General features: G+C 36.8%; 1 protein-coding gene across 1 annotated transcript; it reads right to left on the bottom strand.

Annotated features, from left to right (window-relative positions):
* Positions 1–17,581: 17,581 nt before the first annotated feature.
* On the bottom strand, positions 17,582–22,525 carry LOC110805857 (uncharacterized). The gene is made up of 2 exons (XM_022011475.2): positions 22,360–22,525; positions 17,582–18,015 (listed from the first exon to the last, which is right to left on the bottom strand). Exons 1-2 carry the CDS (start codon positions 22,523–22,525, stop codon positions 17,582–17,584), a joined length of 600 nt encoding a protein of 199 aa, XP_021867167.2.
* Between the last annotated feature and the right edge of the window lie 346 nt (positions 22,526–22,871).

The following is a 22,871-nucleotide window of genomic DNA, read 5'->3' as shown; positions in this document are numbered from 1 at the left end:
TCTCAAGAACATCAAGATGTTCTTCATTTTCCATCTTCCTCTCTCACTTTTCTCTTTCTATTTCTCTCAAGAACACTAAAATGTTCTTCATTTTCCATCTTCCTCTCACGTTTCATTCTAGATCGCCGCCACCACCACCACACCTCCGCCACCGCCACCACCCTCCGGAAAAAGCTGTAGAATACGTATTATGGTTTTAGATGGTGAAATTCGACCATGAAAACTCTAGATCTAGAGTCTTCATGGTCGAATTTGACCGGCCTCTAAATCCTCAAAATCGTGATATTGAGATCAATTGGGTATTAATTTATTTTTGTGTTCATGTTTCAAATTAGGGTTGATTTTTGTCGAACTTTTGACGAATTTCTAGGTTGATTTTGGTCGAGTTTTTTGTGTTGATTTTTGTCGAATTTTTGGTTGATTTTGGTCGAATTTTTTGTCGAATTTTTTGGGTTTATTTTGGTCGAATTTTGGGTTGAATTTTCTCGAATTTCATGTTGAAAATTTGGGTTGATTTTGGTTGAATTTTCTTGAATTTCTGGGTTTAATTTTGGGTTGAATTTGTTCGTATTTCTGGGTTGAACTTTGCTCGATTTTTGGTTGAATTTGTTTGATTTTTTGGGTTGAATTTGTTCGGTTTTCTGGGTTGAATTTGCTCGATTTGGGTTGAATTTGCTCGATTTTCTAGGTTGAATTTGGGTTGAATTTGTTCGTATTTCTGGGTTGAATTCTACTCGATTTTTTTGTCGAATTTGTGGGCTGATTGTTGTCGAAATTTTTGGGTTTTTTTGTTGGATTTTCTTATTTTTTGGTTGGTTTTTCTGGTTCGAATTTTCTTCAATTTTCTGGTTCGGTTTAGAGTTAGTTCGAATTTTTGTTATTTTTCTGGTTCGAATTTAATCTTATTATTTTGTTAATATAAAAAATATCTCCCATTTATCTTATTTCTTTAATATTTTCTCTCTCTTCACTTTATTTTAAATATATAATCTCTTACACCTAATCATTATTCTTACACCCAATCATTACTCATATCCCAATACAAACCAAGATCCCAGTTTTCTTAAAAACCACCCAACATTCCTTAGGGGAACAACAAAAATGAATGGGGGGAGTATTATTTAAGGCATAAAAAAACATTAACAAAACATTCAAATTGATCATGTCCAAATTAAAACCATTAAGTCCAAATCATAAACGATATGATCAGGTCATGTCCATATCAGAACTGATATTTATAGATCAGAACCATTATATATCCAGACCATAACTGATAGGATCAGATAATATCCGTATCATGTTCAAATCTGCAAAGATCTTGTCTACATCAAAATTAAAATATTTTTTCCCAAAAATAAATTTGGTATTTTTGGTTTACCGTTTTTAAAAAAAAAAACTATAATCATAACCAACTCGTTTAACCGTTAATTTTACTGGTTCGGTTACAGTAGCCGTTTATGTTAATTTTCCGGTTCAGTTAACCGCCCGTTTGGTCCGCCTTTTTCGGTTTTCGATACGATTCACGGTTACAGTTCTATGAACACCCCTACGGCCCTACCTATATATAAGTAGCAACATACTCCAAATATTCCAATTAAATAATAAGTGATTAGGGAAGAAAACAAAAAAGTAAAAAAGAATCCCAATAATAACTCAAACTTTCCATATCATCCTAATCACATTTTCCAATCACGATTAAATTATGACATCAATAAAAAAACAAAACACGTAAACTTTAGTAAATGAAGGTGAAATTATGAGAGGAATAAATGAAAAGCTGCAAATCGTATCAAAGAAAAATGCCTCAACTTAAGTAAATTATAGTTATCGAAGAGAAGTATCGAGGAGTAGTTACAAAAAGCTTTTTCTTTCTCCCCAAGCTTTCTCTCGGTGCACGATAGCCTTATCGTGCTCCGTTGCCATGGCACGAAAAACTGGGGGCAAAGGGCAAGGTAGCAAGCATAATTCTCATGGAAATGTGATGACGAAGCCTCGTGGACCTTCATCGGATTCGCAGGCTCTCAGAACGCGTCCGATTGATGAACTATTAGGCGTGGAGGCACTGGATTTTGGAATGGAGAATGACATTCTCACTCCGAAATAAAGTGTGCAACATCTTCAACTGAGATCAGAGGTGCGACACTCATTCAATGAGTGGATGCCGCAGATTCACCATTCTTCTGAGTTGGTGCGTCAAAAGAGAGCAAACATGGATGTAGGTACAATTTCTGTCCCTATTTTGCAGCAATTGGATGAGATATCTGTGCATAATAATGATGAAGTTGGTAGCATATCTGATAAATCAGTTTCGAATAAATCGGTTGAAAATCTAGACCCTATTCAGATTGATTTGGATGACATTCAGGAAGAAATAGAATTCTGGAATTCTGCTGTTTTGTGCTATGTTGTTGGTGCTAATCCACCTGCTCATGTTATGGAGGGTTTTGTTAGACGAATATGGAAGAATTACAAGCTTGATAAGGTAGTCATGGTGAAAAAAGGGATGTTCCTAGTTCGATTTCACACTATGGACATGAGGGATAAGGTGTTAACAGGACACTTTTTCTTTGATGGTAAGCCATTGATCATGAAGCCATGGAGTGTAGATATGGACATGGAGAAGGAGGAGATTAGGTCTGTTCCTATATGGGTTCAATTAAAACTTAATATCAAATATTGGGGGGAAAAGGCACTCTTCAAAATTGTGAATCAAATAGGGAAACCTGTGAAAAGAGATTCTGCCACTACTAATAGGGATAAGATTCACTTTGCTAGGGTTTTAGTGGACATGCCTATTACTCAAAGTTTGCCTGATCAAGTTTCTGTCATGGATGAACATGGTGAATTGATTAAGGTAGACATAAAGTATGAATGGAAACCTAGTAAGTGTGGGGTGTGTAAGATGGTGGGACACCAAGATGCTGAATGTAGGCAGGGTACTAGGAAAGTTTGGGTGCAGAAACACTCAGTGCAGCTAGTGAAGCCAATGGTGCAAGCTCCTGAAGTGGACCAAGAGGGTTTTCAACAAGCTCTTAGGCCTATCAGGGTGACAAACTCAATTGCAGCACCAACACACTTGAATAACACTTTTCATTTGTTAAATGAAGAGGAAACTGGTGAAGTTGAACATGTAGTAGTGGAGGTGGACATTGAAGGTGGGGCAGGTGATCTAGGAGGAGGGAACTCCTCCCACTCTTATGGATAGAATTGTAACTTGGAATGTCAGGGGTCTTAATTTAGCTCATAAGCAAGGTGTAGTGAAGCATTTCATTCACAAACACCATGTGGGGCTAGTAGGACTTCTGGAGCATAAGGTGAAGGTTCCTAATCTTGGGAATCTTTACCAAAAAGTATTTTTGAATTGGTGTTTCACTAGTAATAGCAGTTATCATGATGGGGGTAGGATTGTACTTGCTAGGAATCCTAGCAGTTTTGTTGTGACTATTCTACAAGTTACAAGCCAGCTTATTCACTGTCTGGTTAAGCCAGTGGGTGGTTCTTATAGTTTTTATTGTACTTTCATCTATGCCTTCAATGAAAGTCATAAGAGATTGGATCTTTGGAGTGATCTCAAAGCTTTATACACTCAGGATGCTTGGATTATGTGTGGTGATTTTAATTGTGTAATGACCACTGAAGAGAAGATAGGGGCTCCTGTTAGGAATGCTGAGATTGTGGATATATGTCAATGTATGCATTTCTGTGGAATGGAAGATATTAAGAGTGTGGGAAATTATTACACTTGGAACAATAAACAGCAAGGTGCTGCCAGAGTATTTTCAAAGCTTGACACAATTATGGCAAATTCTACTTGGCAAACTCAATTTCCCACAGCTGAGGTTTGTTTTATGAATGAGGGAACCTTTGATCATTCCCCTGGTTTACTTACTGTTTATCCTAGAACTGGAGGGGGAAAGAAGCCTTTTAAATATTTCACTGTGTGGAAGAGTTCTCCTGATTTTCTCTCTATCATTCAGCAACAATGGAATAAGCAATTTCATGGCACAAAGATGTATGTGGTTGTTAACTAATTGAAGCAAGTTAAGGGTGCTTTGAAGGATCTGAATAGGTTGGGTTTCTCTGATATTCAGGCTGCAGATATGAAGGCATTTAATGATATGAATGCAGCTCAACAGGCTATGCATCTGAATCCTTCTGATGTAACTTTGGCTGATCTGGAACTGCACGCTATCAGTGAATATAGATTAAAACATCAGGCATATTTGGATTTTTTGAGACAAAAAGCAAAGATGGCCTGGCTCAAAGCAGGTGATGAAAACACTGCTCTTTTTCACCAGAGCATCAGACAGAGAAGAACTCTGAATCAGATTTATAGTATTCATGATATGCATGGCATTTGGAAAGAATATTCTACTGAGGTGTCTATGGCTTTCTTGGAGTATTATACTTCCTTATTGGGTACTACTTAGTCCAATAGGAAAGCAGTTCTCAGTCAAGTGGTCCAGGTAGGTCCTCTCATAAATGATCAACATAGAGCTATCCTGAATGGTCCATACACTGCAGATGAAGTAAGGAAGGCTTTGTTTTCTATTCCTGGGGTTAAAGTTCTGACCAGTTCTGTGCACTGATCTGCACAGTTCTGATCTGAGCTGTGCAGATCAGTGCATAGAACTGGTCAGTTCTGATCAGTTCTGTACAAATGCTGGGGAATGAATTTGAATATGCAAAATTTTGGTCCACAAACCCACCCAAAAACAGACTGTTCTTTAAAGATTAAGCAACAAAGAAAGCACAACCAAGCTCCTGAAATAACCTTCAGATACTAACAACCAGCAATTAGATGGTACACAGGAACTTAGCAGACACTTAAATCCAAATAAGATGTTTTTTTTCCGGGTTGGGAGGTAGTTTGGGAGTGCAAACATGGATGACATAATATCCAGCTCCATGAGCATAATATAGAGACCAGTTGCATAAGAATTCAAGGAGTATGGAAATTCCCTGAATAAAGAAGTATCAGGTGTAACCATCCATCATCCTTTGAACAACCACCACTATCCTAAAGCCTCGTACTAATCTATTATTCCACATTTAAGGGTAATTGGGTCGTTATAGTACATATTTAGGCAAAAATGACGTTTTCGAACCCAACTTTGAACCAAAGAACCTAAGGAATGTTTTCAAACTTATTACATGTCTCATATGCATAGTTATAACTTTCTAAGCCTCGTAATAATCTATTATTCCACATTTAAGGGTAATTGGGTCGTTATAGTACATATTTAGGCAAAAATGACATTTTCGAACCCAACTTTGAACCAAAGAACCTAAGGAATGTTTTCAAACTTATTACATGTCTCATATGCATAGTTATAACTTTCTAAGCCTCGTACTAATCTATTATTCCACATTTAAGGGTAATTGGGTCGTTATAGTACATATTTAGGCAAAAATGACATTTTCGAACCCAACTTTGAACCAAAGAACCTAAGGAATGTTTTCAAACTTATTACATGTCTCATATGCATAGTTATAACTTTCTAAGCCTCGTAATAATCTATTATTCCACATTTAAGGGTAATTGGGTCGTTATAGTACATATTTAGGCAAAAATGACATTTTCGAACCCAACTTTGAACCAAAGAACCTAAGGAATGTTTTCAAACTTATTACATGTCTCATATGCATAGTTATAACTTTCTAAGCCTCGTACTAATCTATTATTCCACATTTAAGGGTAATTGGGTCGTTATAGTACATATTTAGGCAAAAATGACATTTTCGAACCCAACTTTGAACCAAAGAACCTAAGGAATGTTTTCAAACTTATTACATGTCTCATATGCATAGTTATAACTTTCTAAGCCTCGTAATAATCTATTATTCCACATTTAAGGGTAATTGGGTCGTTATAGTACATATTTAGGCAAAAATGACATTTTCGAACCCAACTTTTAACTAATCTACAAATTAACTTGGTGAAAAAATAGTTGCCAAAATAGTACCTATCTCACTATTTCTCTTTTTCAACATAAAATCCTTCATCATGATCTCGGCGTGTATAACTCATGTCAACATCGTCAATCATTTGAGGGATATGCCAGGAGGAAGGTGGAATCTCATTAAACTGCTCATCATACTCTTCTTCATCATCTACATCCTCAACGCCAAGTATTCTTCTTTTGCCTTCCAGAACAACTGACCAACTACGATCGGCAGGGTCAACCATGTAAAAGATTTGTTTTGCCTGTGATGCTAATATGAAAGGATCTGCAAGATGCCCAACTCGACTAAAGTTTACAAGTGTCAGGTACCCATGTTCATCCTTTTTGACACCGCGACTAATATCAACCCACTTGCACCGGAATAGAGGAATCTTAAAATACTTATATTCCAACTCTAATATTTCTTCAATGACTCCATAGTAAGAGTTCGTCGTATCTACAAGTGTTCTATCTTTTACACTAGCATACTCTGAAGACAAACATATTGCCGTAACACCACTATTTTGCATCGTCGTTTTGTCATCTTGTCGCTTCGTGTAAAAAGAATAGCCATTGATGTCGTACCCCTCATAAGATATGACTTGACATTTAGGACCATATGCCAACCATCTCACCATGTCAGATACCTCATTAGGCGTGTCGGAAAATTGATCCATCACTCGACGCTTGAACCATGTGAGGAATGAACGATTATGCTCTTTTATCAGTTGAGGACCATTTTTTGAAGGATATTGCTCTCTAAGAAAGTTCATGTGCTCAGCCACGTATGGATGGACTTCACTAAGACTTTGCACCACAAACAGCTCAACCTTACACATCATTTCAGAACTGATTGATATCCTTTTCTTGCCAATTGTACCTTGACCCCCAAGTCTCCCATCATGTCTAGACTTTGGTACTCCGACTTCTTTCAAACGTGCCATATATTGAGAAACCCATGCAGCAACTTCCTCCGCGACGGTTCGTTGGACAATACTAGCTTCAGGTTTGGCCGGATTCATCACTCTATTTTTCAAGGTACCCATTTCCCGTTCAAAGGGATACATGTACCTCATACAAACTGGCCCACAAAGCTTAATTTCACGAACAAGATGAATAATCAAATGAGGCATCATGTCAAAGAATGATGGCGGAAAATACTTTTCAAACCGACACATGGTCTCAAGTACATCAGCCTGCAAATCATCCAGTATTGTTGGATTGATCACCTTGCTACAAATTGTGTTGAAAAAGAAACACAATCTTGTAATGGTATACCTCACTTGTGGCGGCAATATCCCTCGAATTGCAACCGGCAGCAATTGTTGCATCAACACGTGACAATCATGAGATTTCATTCCAACTAATTTCAAGTCAGACATGGACACAAGTCTACGAAAATTTGAAGAGTAACCGGCAGGGACCTTTAAGCCATGCAAAGACTCACAAAAGCTAACTTTCTCCTTTTTAGACAAGGTGAAACAAGCTGGGGGAAGGTACCAGCGTTTTCCCCTTTCTTGAGGTGCCAACTCGGAGCGACCCATAGCAGCCATATCTTGTCTAACTTTAGGCCCATCCTTCGTTTTCCCTTGCATATTCAACAATGTCCCAACAATGGCATCACAAACATTTTTCTCAATATGCATTACATCCAAACAATGCCTAACTTCCAAATCTCTCCAATATGGGAGATCCCAAAAGATAGACCTCTTCTTGTAACCACCACTTGGCTGACCTTTATAAGGCTTACCAAACTCTGTCTCAATGTCTTTAACCCGTTCATAAACCTCACACGCACATAAGGGGGCAGGAGCTTCTCTCATCTCCAATTCTCCATTAAAAGCTTCCTTCTCTTTTCGAAATGGATGATCTTCAGGAAGATACATCCGGTAATCCATGTACACATCTTTCCCACAAAATTTTAGGCGCCTCGAGACCAAATCATCATGACAAACTGGACATGCCTTCTTTCCCTTTACAGAATACCCTGACAAATTTCCATAAGCCGGGAAATCATTTATCGTACAAAAAATCATGGCACGTAAAGTGAAATTGGTTTTGGTGTATGCATCAAACATCAACACCCCTTCATCCCACAACAATTTCAAATCTTCAATGAGTGGCTCTAGATACACATCTATGTCATTTCCGGGTTGTTTAGGCCCAGAGATTAAGAGCGACAACATGATGTATCTACGCTTCATGCATAACCAAGGAGGCAAATTGTATATGGTGAGAAGAACCGGCCAAGTGCTATATTGGGTACTAAGTGTCCCAAATGGGTTCATTCCATCCGTGCAAAGACCAAGCCTGAGATTCCGAACTTCTTCCCTAAAGACCTTGTACTTTCGATCAATGTTCCTCCATTGTGGAGAATCAGCAGGATGCCTCATTAACCCATCTTTCTTCCTCCCCTCGGCATGCCACCTCAAGAGTTTTGCAGTTTTCTCTTCTGAGAAAAGGCGCTTAAATCTTGGTATAATTGGAAGATACCAAAGCACCTTAGCCGGAGAAGGTTTCTTCTTAGTTGATGTTGCATCATTCTCCACGATCTTGTAACGGGACAATCCGCATCTTGGACACTCATGCAGATTTGCATACTGCTTTCGATACAACACGCAATCATTTGGACACGCGTGTATCTTCTCATAATCCATACCCAAAGGACACATAAGCTTCTGGGCCTCATAGTTAGACCTTGGAAGTTTGTTTCCTTCAGGAAGATTACCAGACGTGGCCTCCAAAAACTGTGAAAAACTCTTGTTGGTCCAACCGTTTTCCACCTTTAAGTTGAAATATTCGATGACGGCACCAAGTACAGTTTGTGTAGAACCAGGATATAATGGTGTTGCGGAAGCTTTGATTATACTATCATACATATGGGGACGCTCAACGAAATGATGGTCTTCCACATCATGCATCATATCATCTATCCTATCTTTCTCCTCTTCTTCCTCACTTTCAACACCAATATCATCCTCAATTTCATTATCATCACCATTATCACAATGATTATGCTGACTCGAGCTCGGCATACTAGAACTTGCCCCATGATCTATGCTCTCACCATGCCATGTCCACGTCGTGTAGTTACCCTTAAAACCGCGACGAACTATGTGATCAACAATATCATCAATATCCCGATACCCCCTTGAATGATTGCAATCACAACAAGGACACAGAATTAAACTTGATTCATGTTCTGATTGATGTTTCAAGGCAACCTTAATGAACTCTTGAATCCCTTGTAAGAACCTTGTAGAAAATCGTTTACTACCATACATCCAACTCCGATCCATTTTCAACCACTAGACCAAATTTTGTCAAAGGTTAGAATATAAACTAGGCTATTCATATCATTATAAATCCAAAATTTTGTAGCAAACCCAAAACATGATTTCATATATCACCTAAATTCATTTCATACCCAAAACTTCATTTCATAACTTTTAATTCAACAAAACCTAACAACTAAAATTCAACAAAACCTAAATCCTAAAATGTACCCAATTAAAATTCAACTAAAATTCAACAAAACCTACAACTAAAATTCAACAAAACCTAAATCCTAAAATGTACCCAATTAAAATTCAACTAAAATTCAACAAAACCTACAACTAAAATTCAACAAAACCTAAATCCTAAAATGTACCCAATTAAAATTCAACAAATAATATCAACCATTAAAATTCAATTATAATGCATAATTAAAATTCAATTATAATGTCCACAATTAAAATTAAAATGCACAATTAAAATTCAATAAATATCAAAATTAAAATTCAATACCTAAGAGAGGAGAGACTACAATGAACAAGGGCGGCTGAGTGGGCGGCGGCGTGAAGGAGTGAGTGGGCGGCGGCGTGAAGGAGTGAGTGGGCGGCAGCGTGGATGACTTCCTTGGCCGTGGGCGGCGGCTCTAAAAAGGGAGTACAGCAAGAAGGAGTGAAGCAGTGAAGTGCAGCGCAGTGAAGGGGCAGCGCAGTGAAGAAACGGCGGAAGGCACGGAAGGCGGCAGTGAAGCAACGACGGCAGGGTGAAGCCGCCGGTGAGACTCTAGCAGTGTTGGTGTTTGGTTTCGTTTGGGAGTGAAGCAGTGTTGGTTGTTTGTCGAGCAAAACCTAAGTCAGAATGAAGCTTGAAAGCAATTAAGCGTGAGCGTGAATTCGAAAAAAAAAAATCAAAACACATTTGCGTCGCAGCTTTATTAAACTGCGACGCAAATGACTCTAGGATGCCCCCCAGAGTTATTTGCGTCGCAGATTAGTAAATCTGCGACGCACTTGATTGAGTTAATTGCGTCGCAGTTTTACTAATCTGCGACGCAAATGACTCTGGGGGGCATCCTAGAGTCATTTGCGTCGCAGTTTAATAAAGCTGCGACGCAAATGACTAAATTTTATGCTAAAATTTGTCATTTGCGTCACATGTTCAGAATGGCGTGGCAAATGCGGGGATGCAAATAAGCCTTTTTCCACTAGTGAGGTCCAGATGGTTTTGGTACCTTTTTCTTTAAAGATTCCTGGAGTATTGTTGGTGATGAAGTGGTGGCTGCTGTTTTAGATGTTCTGCAGCAAAGGAAGCTTTTGAAAGAGCTTAATCACACAGTGTTCACTCTTATTCCTAAGATTAAATGTCCTAATACTGTGAGTGATTTTCGACCCATTTCTTGCTGTAACACACTGTATAAGTGTGTTACTAAGGTGTTGTGTAATAGGCTTAGACAAATCTTACCTGATTTGATCATGGAAAATCAGGGTGGTTTTGTTCATGGAAGGCACATTGTCCATAATACTATGGTGGTGCAGGATTTAGTGAAGCATTATGGTAGGAAGGATGTCAAACCTAGCTGCTTAATGAAGATTGACTTACAAAAAGCTTATGATACTATGGATTGGAATTTCTTACAGGAGATGTTGGAGCAATTGGGTTTCCCTGAAAATTTTGTGCATATTGTGATGGAGTGTGTCACCACTCCTATGTTCTCCTTGATGATTAATGGCACTATGCATGGGTTCTTTAAATCTCAGAGAGGGCTAAGACAAGGTGATCCCATGTCTCCTTTGCTCTTTGTCATTTGCATGGAATATTTGTCCAGAGTTCTGCACAGCATGAGCTTGCTGCCTTTGTTCCAGTACCATCCAAGGTGTAAATCTGTAAAGCTCACTCATCTCTGCTTTGCAGATGATATGATCTTGTGCTGGAAAGGTGATTTTGCTTCTATGTATCTGTTGCTACAGGCATTCAAGCTATTCTCCGATACTTCTGGTTTACATCCTAACAAACAGAAATCTTCTATCTATTGCTATGGGATGTCTGATTCTGATATTAATAGGGTAGAATTGGTTTCTGGTTTTACCAGAAGTTACTTGCCTTTCAAGTACTTGGGGGTACTAATTTGTTCTAAGAAAATCACCACAGCTCAATGTGATATGTTGGTGGACAAGATGATTGCAAGAATTAAAGTTTGGAGCTCCAGGAATCTCTCATACCCAGCTAGAATGCAACTGATCTATTCAGTCTTATTGAGTTTGCATATGTATTGGGCCCAGGTGTATGTGCTCCCTAAGCAAGTTTTATATGAGATTAATAAGATCTGCAGGTCTTTTCTTTGGAGTGGCAAAGCTTACAGCACAAAACCAAGTAATATCTCTTGGGCACAGTCTTGCTGTCACAAGAAAGAGGGTGGTTTAGGCTTCAGAGATGTTGTTAAGTGGAACATTGCACTGATGGGCAAATATGTGTGGGCTGTTGCTTCCAAACAGGATAATGTTTGGATTAAGTGGGTCAATGCTGTGTATGTTAAAGATGGGGTTTGGTGGGATTACCAGCCTAATGCTTCAGCCAGCTGGTATTGGAGGAAAATTTGTGAAACTAAGGAGGTTTTGAAGCAATATTACTCTCAGAATGAGTTTAGTACTATTGCTCAGTACTCATTTAAAGTGGTATATGAGAAATTAATTGAGGCTAGACCTTTGGTCACCTGGGACAGGTTAGTTTGGAATAGGCTAAACGTTCCAAGACATAGATTTATTTGCTGGATGGCTGTTCAAGCTAGGCTTCAAACCACAGCAAAGCTTGCTAGAATTGGTGTTAGTGTGTCCCCCCTGTGTTTATTGTGTGGGCAACAGGATGAGGATCATAAGCATTTGTTCTTCTCTTGCTCCTACAGTCAGCAATGCCTTAATGATATTAGAAGCTGGTTGAGTATCCCTGGTGTTTCTTCTGATCTTCAGCAGATCACAAGGGGGATTGATCATAGCAGGCATTCTCATTTCAAGAAGCAAGTCTGGTATGCAGGTCTTGCAGCAATAGTCTATGTAGTTTGGTAGTGCAGAAATGGTAGCTTTTGGGATAAGTATGTTCCTACAGTGCAGTATTCTGTAAAAAGCATTAAGCATGCTGTGAAAGATAGAATCAAAGTTGTAATGCCTAAGAAGGTTAGTAGAAGGGATTGTACTTGGTTTTTGGCTCTGTGAGCTTGTATAGGTGTTTCTGTTTGCTTGCTTCTTGGTGGTAAGGTCCAACCTAGTTGGTTCGTGCCTCTTGAAGTTAAGCTTAGGTTGTAATTTGGTTTTGTGCTTAATATTATCCTTACTTGCCTGGCAAAAAAAAAAAAAGTAAATTATAGTTATGCAAATCATAAATGTCACCATATATAATGCTCAATCAATTGGTTATTCAAATCATTTTCCATGAACTTTAGTTTTACGCATGAGAACATCTAAATCATTTATGGAAAATTTCTGAAAGTCAATTAAAACAATCTTACTCTCAATTACACCCAATTTTTTTTAATTAAAATGAATGTTATATTAAGTATCAACTCACAATATTAATAAATTATGTAAAAATAATAAACGCACAATATCAAGAAACAACCAATATTAAAATAAAATAAAATAAACAAAGCATAAAAGGCTTACCATTTACTAAAAATAATATTTTATTTTTAGTTAGCTCAAATTGATTTCCAAATAAAAGATACGTGTTTACATTTTTGCATCCTAAGTAAACCAAAATGAGTCATGGAAAAAATATTCTTAATTTGGATACAAAGTTTTTCCGTGCGTGTTACCTCTTTATCTAGAACATTATATATTGTTAGTTATTTGTAGGAAATTGATTCGACTTAGAAGTGCATGCGGTTAGCCGAACATGATGCGGCAATATAATAAGAATAAGTTAAACACTTCTTTTTAGTGTTATTTTATTTATTTGGTATTACATTGTTAAACTATTTCGATCTTTGCTACATAGATAATGTCTACTTTTTCTCTAGAAGAACTTTGCGAAATAAGTTTTCCTTTATATAATGTTTGATGTTATAAGATGCATGTAGTATCGCAATTTTGTTTTCTATTTCCCTTTGCACGCATCGCGTGCATATAAGACTAGTAATATAGATGTCACCAACTGTAGGGGTTTTTTTTGTATACGTGTATCCCTACGGGTTTTTGAAGATTTTGAATTTCGAAGGAGTTGCCACCAAACAATATTTAAGGGTCCGGTTTGGAAGGACCAAAGTTGACTCTTGTGGATAAGATATTGAATCTTAGAAACGGATGTGTGAGATCCGGGTAAGGGAACGAGATGCTTATTTTGCGAGCTTTATCAATACATTCGAGTGCAAGACAAGGATTGTTTTCGGATAACCCTAATCATGACACTAGGTTGGTTTGAACATGCATTTAGAACATAGAATTTTTCTACTTGTACGTGATCACTTTGCTTTAAAGTTAATTAAAGGAACCTAAGGCCGGTTTGTCCAAGAATTATCTTTGTTAAGCGTGATGTAACCTTTGTATGTTGTTGAATTTAGCATGTGAGGTGATGAGAGCAATAAACAAATAAAGCATCATCACAAGAAGTAAAGGAATTATTGAAAATGCGTACAAAACCACATCACCTTAAAAAGGTGAGTAAAGAGTGCGGAATTGAAATTGCAATAATAAAGGTGCGATATTGAAAGTGCGGAATTGAAATGCGGTATTGAAAGGTGCGATATCGAAATGCGACATTAAAAGGTGCGATATTGAAATGCGATATTGAAATTGCGGTATTGAAATTGTATTATTGCATTTGAGATCCGAACGCCAAACGACTTAGTCAATTTTCTATTTATTTTTTATTTTTTTTGCTAGGCAAGCAAGATCGAATAATATTACGCACAAAAAAAATTTACAACCTAAGCTAACTCAGAGGTGGAACAAACCAACTAGGTTGGACCATCCCACCAAAGAGTTAGAAAACATACTAACCAAGCTTACAGAGTAGCAAACCACAAGCTATCTCTCCTAGTTACATTTTTAGGCATAACAAACAAGATTCGATCTCTAACATTTTTCTTAATTCTAGTTACCATATTATGCACAGTTGGAAAAGAAGCATTCCAAAAACTACTATTCCTGCTTGACCAAACAGAATAGACTACAATAGCTAGCATTGCAAAGCTAACTTGCTTTCTGAACTTAGACATTCTGCCATAAGCAATGAACCTCATAAGCTGTTTCAGGTTACCAGTGGAGTAAGAGATACCCAACCAAACTTTGAGTGCACTGATGCATCTGCTGCTGTAAGGACAAGCAAAGAACAGATGCCTATGATCTTCATCAGCTTGTCCACAAATCAAACAAGTTGCAGTATTGCTTACCCCAAATCTTGCCAACTTTGCAGTGGTTTGCAGCCTACCCTGCACTGCCAACCAGCATATAAATCTATGCTTAGGGATATACAGCCTATTCCACACCATGTTGTCCCAATGAATCACAGGTTTAGGACCAATTATCTTCTCATAAACTATTTTCACAGAATAATGAGGCATAGCAGCTAACTCAGCCTGAGTATATACTAACTTCAATCTCTCTTTTATAGCACATATCTTCTTCCAATACCTGCTAGCAAAGGCTACAGGCCTGTAATCCCACCAATCCCCATCTTTAATGTATACAGCATGGACCCATTTGATCCAAACATTATCCTGTTTAGATGCAATGGCCCAAACATATTTTCCAATGCTTGCAATATTCCAGTTAATAACATCTCTGAAGCCAAGACCACCTTGCTTTTTATCACAACAGGAACTATCCCAAGAGATGTTACTGTTTTTCTGACTATAAGCTTGTCCACTCCAAAGGAAAGATCTACAAATCTTAGTGACTTCATGCAAAACCTTCTTAGGCAGAATAAACACCTGAGCCTAGTACATATGTATACTCATTAAAACAGAATTGATGAGTTGCATTCTTGCTGTATAGGAGAGATTCCTTGAACTCCAGACTTTAATCCTAGCAATCATCTTATCCACTAGGCTATCACATTGAGCAGCAGAGATTCTTTTAGCACGGATGGGAACACTTAGGTATTTAAAAGGAAGCTGACTCCTAGTAAAACCAGATACATTGACAATTCTGGTAATTTCATTCTCAGCCATACCACAACCGTAGATAGCTGATTTTTGCTTGTTGGCTAAAAGACCAGAGGAAATTGAGAACAGCTTAAAAGCTTGTAGAAAAAGATACACAGAAGGAAAATCACCCTTACTACACAAGATTAGATCATCAGCAAAGCATAAGTGAGTAAACTTAAGCTCTTTGCATCTAGGATGAAACTGAAATTGAGTTAGATCACTCATTTTATGGAGGATTCTGGAGAGATATTCCATACAGATCACAAACAGAAGGGGAGACATGGGATCACCCTGTCTTAACCCCCTTTTTGACTTGAAGAAGCCATGCATTGTGCCATTGAGCATCAGAGAAAATTTAGGAGTAGTCACACACTCCATAACAAGAGTCACAAAAGCTCCAAGGAAACCCAGCTGAACCAGCATTTCTTGTAGAAAATCCCAATCTACTGTGTCATATGCCTTTTGAAGATCAATCTTCATCATACAACTTGGTTTAGCACTCTTCCTACCATACTGCTTTACCAAATCCTTAACCACCATGATATTGTGAGTTATGTATCTACCATGGACAAACCCCCCTTGATTCTCAATGATCAGATCTGGTAACACTTGCCTCAATCTACCACAAATCACCTTAGTAATACATTTATACAGGGTATTGCAATAGGAGATAGGTCTGAATTCACTCACATTCTTTGGACACTTAGTCTTAGGAATGAGAGTGATGACTGTATGGTTAAGCTCCTTTAGTAGCTTGCCTTGCTGTAGTACATGTAACATAGCATTGATAACATCATCACCAACAATGTTCCAAGCATCTTTATAGAAGTAAGATCCATACCCATCAGGACCTGGTGCCTTCCTAACAGGGATAGAAAACAATGCCTTCTTCACCTCAGCAGCTGTATATGGAGAATTAAGAATATTTCTATGAGCATCTGTAATCATAGGACCAGCTTGAACAATGTGACTAAGAACTGGTCTTCTATCAGTGTGAGTAGTGCCTAATAAAGTTGTATAATAATCCAAGAAAGCTTGAGAAATATCAGTAGGGTTATCTCTCCAAATCCCATCCATGCCATAAATACTGTAAACTTGGTTATGAGTGTTCCTAGCTTTGATGCTCTGATGAAAACGAGATGTATTTTCATCACCATCCTTAAGCCATGCAGCCTTTGCCTTCTGTTTCAAAAATTCCAGATAAGCTTGATGTTTAACTTTGTAATTCTGAACTGCATTGAGCTCTGCATCAGCAAGTGTCTGATTGGCAGGATCAAGATGCATTGATGTCTGAGCTGCAACCCTGTCATGGTATGCTTGAAGATCAGAAGCTTGAACATCAGAAAAACCCCTCCTATTCAATACTTTAAGAACCAATTTCACCTTCTTCAGCTTGTGAACTACACCAAACATCTTGCTCCCTTGAACTGTACCACTCCATTGCTCTTGAATAAGAGTCATGAATTGAGGAGCAAATTTCCACATTGTAAAGTACTTGAAAGGTTTTTTCCTTCCTGTATCCCTAGGGTAAACAGTCAACAAGCCAAGAGAATGATCAAAACATCCCTCATTCATAAAGCACACTTCAGCTGAACTATAAACACCTAACCATTTTGGATTAGCCATAATTCTATCAATTTTAGAAAAAACCCTGGCTGTACCCTGCTGCTTGTTATTCAATTCCAAGTGTAGAAGTTACCCACACTTTTAATATCCTCCATATATACTACAAAAGTGCATACACTCACATATATCCACTATTTCAGTATTCCTACCAGGAGAACCAACTCTCTCATCAGTACTCATAACACAATTGAAATCTCCACACAAGATCCAGGCATCCTGTGTGTTCAAAGACTTCAAATCTTTCCACAACACTTCTCTATTAAAGCTGTCATTGAAAGCATAAATGAAAGTACAGAAGAAACTAGGCATACCACTTACTGGTTGAATGAGACAATGCATGAACTGACTAGAAGTTGCTTGGATACTTACAGAAAAACTTCCTGGATTCCAAGCAATGATTATTCTGCCACCATTATGATAACTTGCATTACTAGAAAAACACCAGTTTGAAAAAACTCTTTGGTAAAGCTTCCCTAAATTAGAAAGCTTAACCTTATGTTCTAGGAGACCAACCAGCCCCACATGATATTTGTGAAGAAATTGTTTCACAGTATCCTGTTTCTGAGCTAGATTGATACCCCTAACATTCCATGATAAAATTCTATCCATAAGATTTGGAAGAGTTCCCTCTTCCTGTGCTACCCTCCTCAATATCATCTCCCCTATCCAACTCAGCAGTACTGCAAGCACTATGAACACCATCATCATTCAACATTTGGAAAGGATTAGCAATTAGTGTTGGCACCAAGTTGGTAGGTATAACCCTGATTGTTCTGAGAGTTCTTTGAAACCCCTCCTGATCCACCTTTGGCTCCACCACCTCTGTGTGATTTTGAACCTGTTGTTTTTTCTGCACCCATATTTTCTTAGTTTTCCCCTTCTTACACTCAGTAGTTAAATGTCCAACTAGCCTGCAGTTATCACAAACAGTTGGCCTCCACTCATAAGTGATAGGTACCTGAACCAGCTCACCATGCTCATTCATAAAGGATACTTGATCAGGAAGATTTTGTGTGATTGGCATATCAACCAACACTGTAATAGCCCAATTTTTAAGCAGCTTTTAAGTAAATGCTAATTCTATTTTATTAGCTAAATTTAAGTATTAAAAAACGATTTTAAAGTTAACTGTAAATTGTGGCTTTCTTTTTAAATGACTTACATACTATATGTTAGTTATTAATTGAGTTAATATTTTCCAAAATCATTTTTCTTTTTAATACTAAAAACAACCTGATTATTTTTTTAAGCTAGCTTAAGTTACTAAATGACCTTAATCACTCTAAAAATGAGGAAGTCATCTCCTCATTCCCTTTTCTATTCTTGATGCGTGGCTAGTGGAGGAAGTGCCACCATTTGCATTGTTGTCAATAGGTAAACAAATACAGCTAACTTATTCACATTTCACATATTCCAAATGAGATTTTGATCTGTGTAATCTAGTTTTACACATTTCTTTTATCAATCCTAATTAGCTTTGGTTACTGCAAGAACCACCACCGTCCGTGTTTATTTCTGCCGCTAGAAACCAACATAAACACTAATACATCTAGTTTTGTTCACCCATCTTCATTATTTCCTTTTTCTCATTAAGTGTGGTACAAACCACCCCTAATGTAAAACTTTAGAAAACAATTGAACAAGTACTCATCTCACTTATAAATTCCCATCTCCTCTATCACTTCTAGTTCCTGTTTTTTAAAATTATCTCCAGTTTCCGATCAAATTTAGCCAATAGTTCCTCCATCAAAGTTGTAGATAGTTTCGAGATACCAAAATTAGGCTCAAGAATCACTCAATTTGGAGCTGTATTCTAGGAGATAATCCCTTCCGAAACTAAGTGTTGATGCTGTTGTTGTGATGTCAGCACCAGATTTTGTTTCTCTTATTTAAACGGTCTTCCAATCATTTTGAGATTTTATTCTCTGAACAAGAATTTTATATCTCTTCGACCTGATCAACGTAGGCTCAAGAATTACTAAAATCGGAACCATGAGCTAGGAGATACGGTCTTCTGAAGCTGACAATTGTTGTTGCCAACGTGTTGTCGTTGTTCCCCCTCTTCCTTGTTACTTCTCACTTCCCCAACTTCTTAGTTGTGTTGTTGGCTTCTAAAGGACAAGTTCAAGATAAAATTGGAAGTCAAGATTATGATTTATCTTCGGAGATTAAAGTATGGGATGTGTTCTGAAAGATTGAATTCGGATTAAAGCGATCGATGGTGATCGAGAAATGAGATTCTTGGAGGTTAGGTGTGACGATTGAAGGTACACATTGTCCATCTACTTTGATGAAAATTTATGTCTTGTGTTATCTTTATTGTAAGAATGTGATTTACGTTTATCAATATGAATTTCGATTTAAATTTTACTTATGCTATTGTGATTTGAAAATCCCAATAAGATGCGGATATGAACATTTTTAGAATTTCAATGATTTTAGTATTTGTGTGTTTAATTTATATATCTCAATTGATTTAAACACGAGGATTGTGAAAGCTCGATTTTTGAGACATGAAATTTTGATTGTGAGACATTGTGACAGATTTGAACATGAGACTTGTGCCAATTCAATTGTGAGATTTGTGAAGATTTGGTAGTGAGATTTACTAAGGTTTGGTTACATATTTGGAGGATGTGACCTATGTGAGATTTATAAAGATACATATATTTGTTAAGCATAATATGGGTTGTAATGTAATCGGAATACCATACTCTAAGTCGGCTTATGTTAGCTTCATTATACTTAGTGCATTTCGAAAAATACAGTTGAATATCATTATGGATAATCAAGCTATAGGTATGACAAATTTTGAAACAACCTACATAGTACATGATTAGAAAACTATGAGTACGTGGCTCATATATATTGACCTATTTTTGGGATTAATAAGGTTTATCAAGAACTACCGGTTGACCCATACGTGAGAGATAGATTTCTTTTGTACTCTTTGTTTTTCTTGAACCATTATTTGAGCCATACAATTTTATAACAATATCTACAAATTATTTTTATGAGATTATTATTTTCTTTATTTATGTTATGATCAAAGTTATAAAAAACGATAGTTTCACCAATATACCAGTTACTGTATGATTTTAGTTCGAATATGACGAAAATGATTGATTACAACGAAAAATACTTTTTGAAATAAATTTTATGAATTGGGTAATCATAGGAAATAAACTAATTGATCTTCTAGAATCTAGTTTTTGAACTACTCAATATATTATGTATTTTAATTAATTACTTGATTTTCCGAATTATGAAGTATTGCCTATATTTAGCAAGTTACCCTTTACCGAGTTGGGAAGCTCAATATTTTATTAAATTACTTCGTTTGAGATCTTTATATGGTTTTCTGTAAAGAGTATGTTTGAATTTGAAAGACCAACATTATTCTTTGAATAAGATGAAATAATATAAACAATTTATATGTCAGTACGATTAAATTGCTGGTTTATATATCGTTTTATACTTTAACCCTAATGAGAATTAGTTTTACGATCTATGTGATAGAGTTTTGTACGTAACCATGTGCAATTGAGCATGAAGTTAAGTTTGACTGGTACGGATTGAGCTATTAAGCTAGTTTTGGTATAGTATTTTATTGAGAAGTCAGATTCATTTAGGATTACTTATAGGTGACCAGACTTTATGAAAATTACGCATTAAAAGGATATGAGATTATTATGCTATTGTGATCATAAGCTAATGGTTTAGAGGTGTGATCTTTGTGTTACAAACCAAATTGAATGTGCGATTGTGTAATTGCGAATAAGGATTTCGATGGATTAGAGAGTTGAAAATCTGAGCGGGGGAGTATGATTTGTGATGAGTTTAAGAAATATGATTTGCCTTGAAGTATAATTTATGTTCGAGTGTTGTTAAGAATATTGGACTTTATATATATACTATATTAAAAATTATTTTTCAAGAATTACGCATAAATTTGTGAAAAGTTATGAGTAATTCGTTATGATATTTAAGCGGATATTTTGGACAAATTTATCACTTTGTATAAGTATGGTTTGTGCCAAGATTTTCAATTGTGTTTAAGATTTCAGATGAGGTTTTGTTGTGATACCAGACTTTGAGTAAGTGTAAGAATATATATTTCCTCAATTTATTGGATAAGTTTTCAAATGTGTTTTAGTGGGCAAGAAGCCGTTAACAACGGTCATGAACAACCCTTGTGTATTTATGTGTGATATGTGTAAATGCACAACTGTGCACCTGTGTAAATGTACATTTGTACATCTGTGTGGGGACATGTCCTAAAAGTCTTGCAAGCATGTGTATATGTGCGGGGTGACGACCCCTAAAAGTATAGAGACTGTGGTTGAACAACCCTTCTCTATTTGTGTTCTCTTCCCCCAGTCAATATGTAAGTTTTAAAGACAAAATGTGTTCGATTTGCTATAATAAGCATATATTGTGAAAGAATTAGTGTATGTGTATTTTGAAACATCAACGTATATGTTTTTTTTCAAATTTCTAAAGTACGTTTTCGATACGTTATATATTATTCATAAGAACCAATGAGTTCTAGTTATTGTGACTAACTTAGAGAGATAATCATTGTGATGATTTAGGAATATGGTATCAGTAATTTTTAGAAGGGTATATGCTCATATGAGACATACAATATAGAGAATAGAAATTTTCATATCGGCTAATTAAACTATACTAAAGATTTTGCTAGATTCTGCAATAGTTATGCGAAGCGAGTTAAGAACCCTAGTGAGTTATTTTCTAAATGTATGTTAGATACCGATCTTCGGGAACATATTCTAATTCTGTGGAAGTTGAGATGAATACAATCTTGAAATTATTTAAGCAAAAGTCGATATTCTTGTCTTGTTTCTTGACCAAATACGTAAGTTTATGCTTCAAGGTTTTCATGTGAAATGGCTTAAGCTATTGCAATTTGTTTACCGAGTATCTTTTGAAATATTGTTTTATTCAGTTTGTCTTTGAAATAAATAAATCACAATATCATGTTTTAAGCTATCAAAATGAGTTTCAGGTTGGACAATGTGTACTCAGTTTCCCTGACTTTGTTCTTTGAACCTGTCCTGGTGAGGGCAGATTCATTTTCAGTGATTTTGCAGGTATTGGTAAAGGCTCAGATATAGATCAAGGATGTGAATGTGGAAGAAATTTGTTGGCTAGAATGTTGTGAGAAAGCCAGGGATTGTAATAGTTTAAATTATCTTTGTTTTGTGAGTTATTTTAAAGTTAATTGTGGGAATTAATTCAGGATTAGTCTAGTAATTTGCATCCTAAGTTTGATTAGTCAGTGATCAGAATGTCTAATTAGCAGCTCAAAAGAGCGCGCTGTTATGAACACCCTAGCAAATTGAAGCTTATCCCTACTCACAGTGGCTGCATCCCTCTTAATTGGCTTGCCTAACTGACTCACGATTTTGAAAAGAGATTTTTCACCCCAATACTTAAAATTCAGACTCAACTGAATCCAAATAGGGACAGATTTGATCTCTTCCTTCTCCATATCCATGTCAACACTCCAAGGTTTCGCCATCATTGGTTTGCTGTCAAAGAAAAAATGGCCAGAAGTGACCTTATCTCTCATATCCATAGTCAGGAATCTCACCAAGTAGATCCCCTTTTTAACCAACACCACCTTATCAACATTAAATTTTTTCCAGATTCTCCTAATAAACCCTTCCATGACATGTATTGGAGGATTAGCACCAACAATATAGCAGATAATGGAAGAGTTCCAAAAATCCACCTCATCCTATATGTCATCAAGATCAATCTGCACAGGGCTAAGAACAGGGTGTGGTTCGATTGTTTCAAGTGATCTAAGTTCATCATCAACACTATCAGCATGTTCAGTCATAACACACTAGTAGAAAAAATCC

Source organism: Spinacia oleracea, chromosome 6 (genome assembly GCF_020520425.1).
Source record: "Spinacia oleracea cultivar Varoflay chromosome 6, BTI_SOV_V1, whole genome shotgun sequence".
In the NCBI taxonomy this organism is placed as follows: domain Eukaryota; kingdom Viridiplantae; phylum Streptophyta; class Magnoliopsida; order Caryophyllales; family Amaranthaceae; genus Spinacia; species Spinacia oleracea.
This window is presented reverse-complemented; position numbering and strand designations above follow the sequence as displayed.

Coding starts and splice junctions, on each gene's coding strand:
- LOC110805857 (XM_022011475.2), bottom strand. CDS start 22,525: ATGGCGAAACCTTGGAGTGTTGACATGGATATGGAGAAGGAAGAGATC. Junction 18,016..22,359: donor GAGGGATGCAGCCACTGTGA/GTAGGGATAAGC, acceptor GGGCTATTACAG/TGTTGGTTGATATGCCAATC.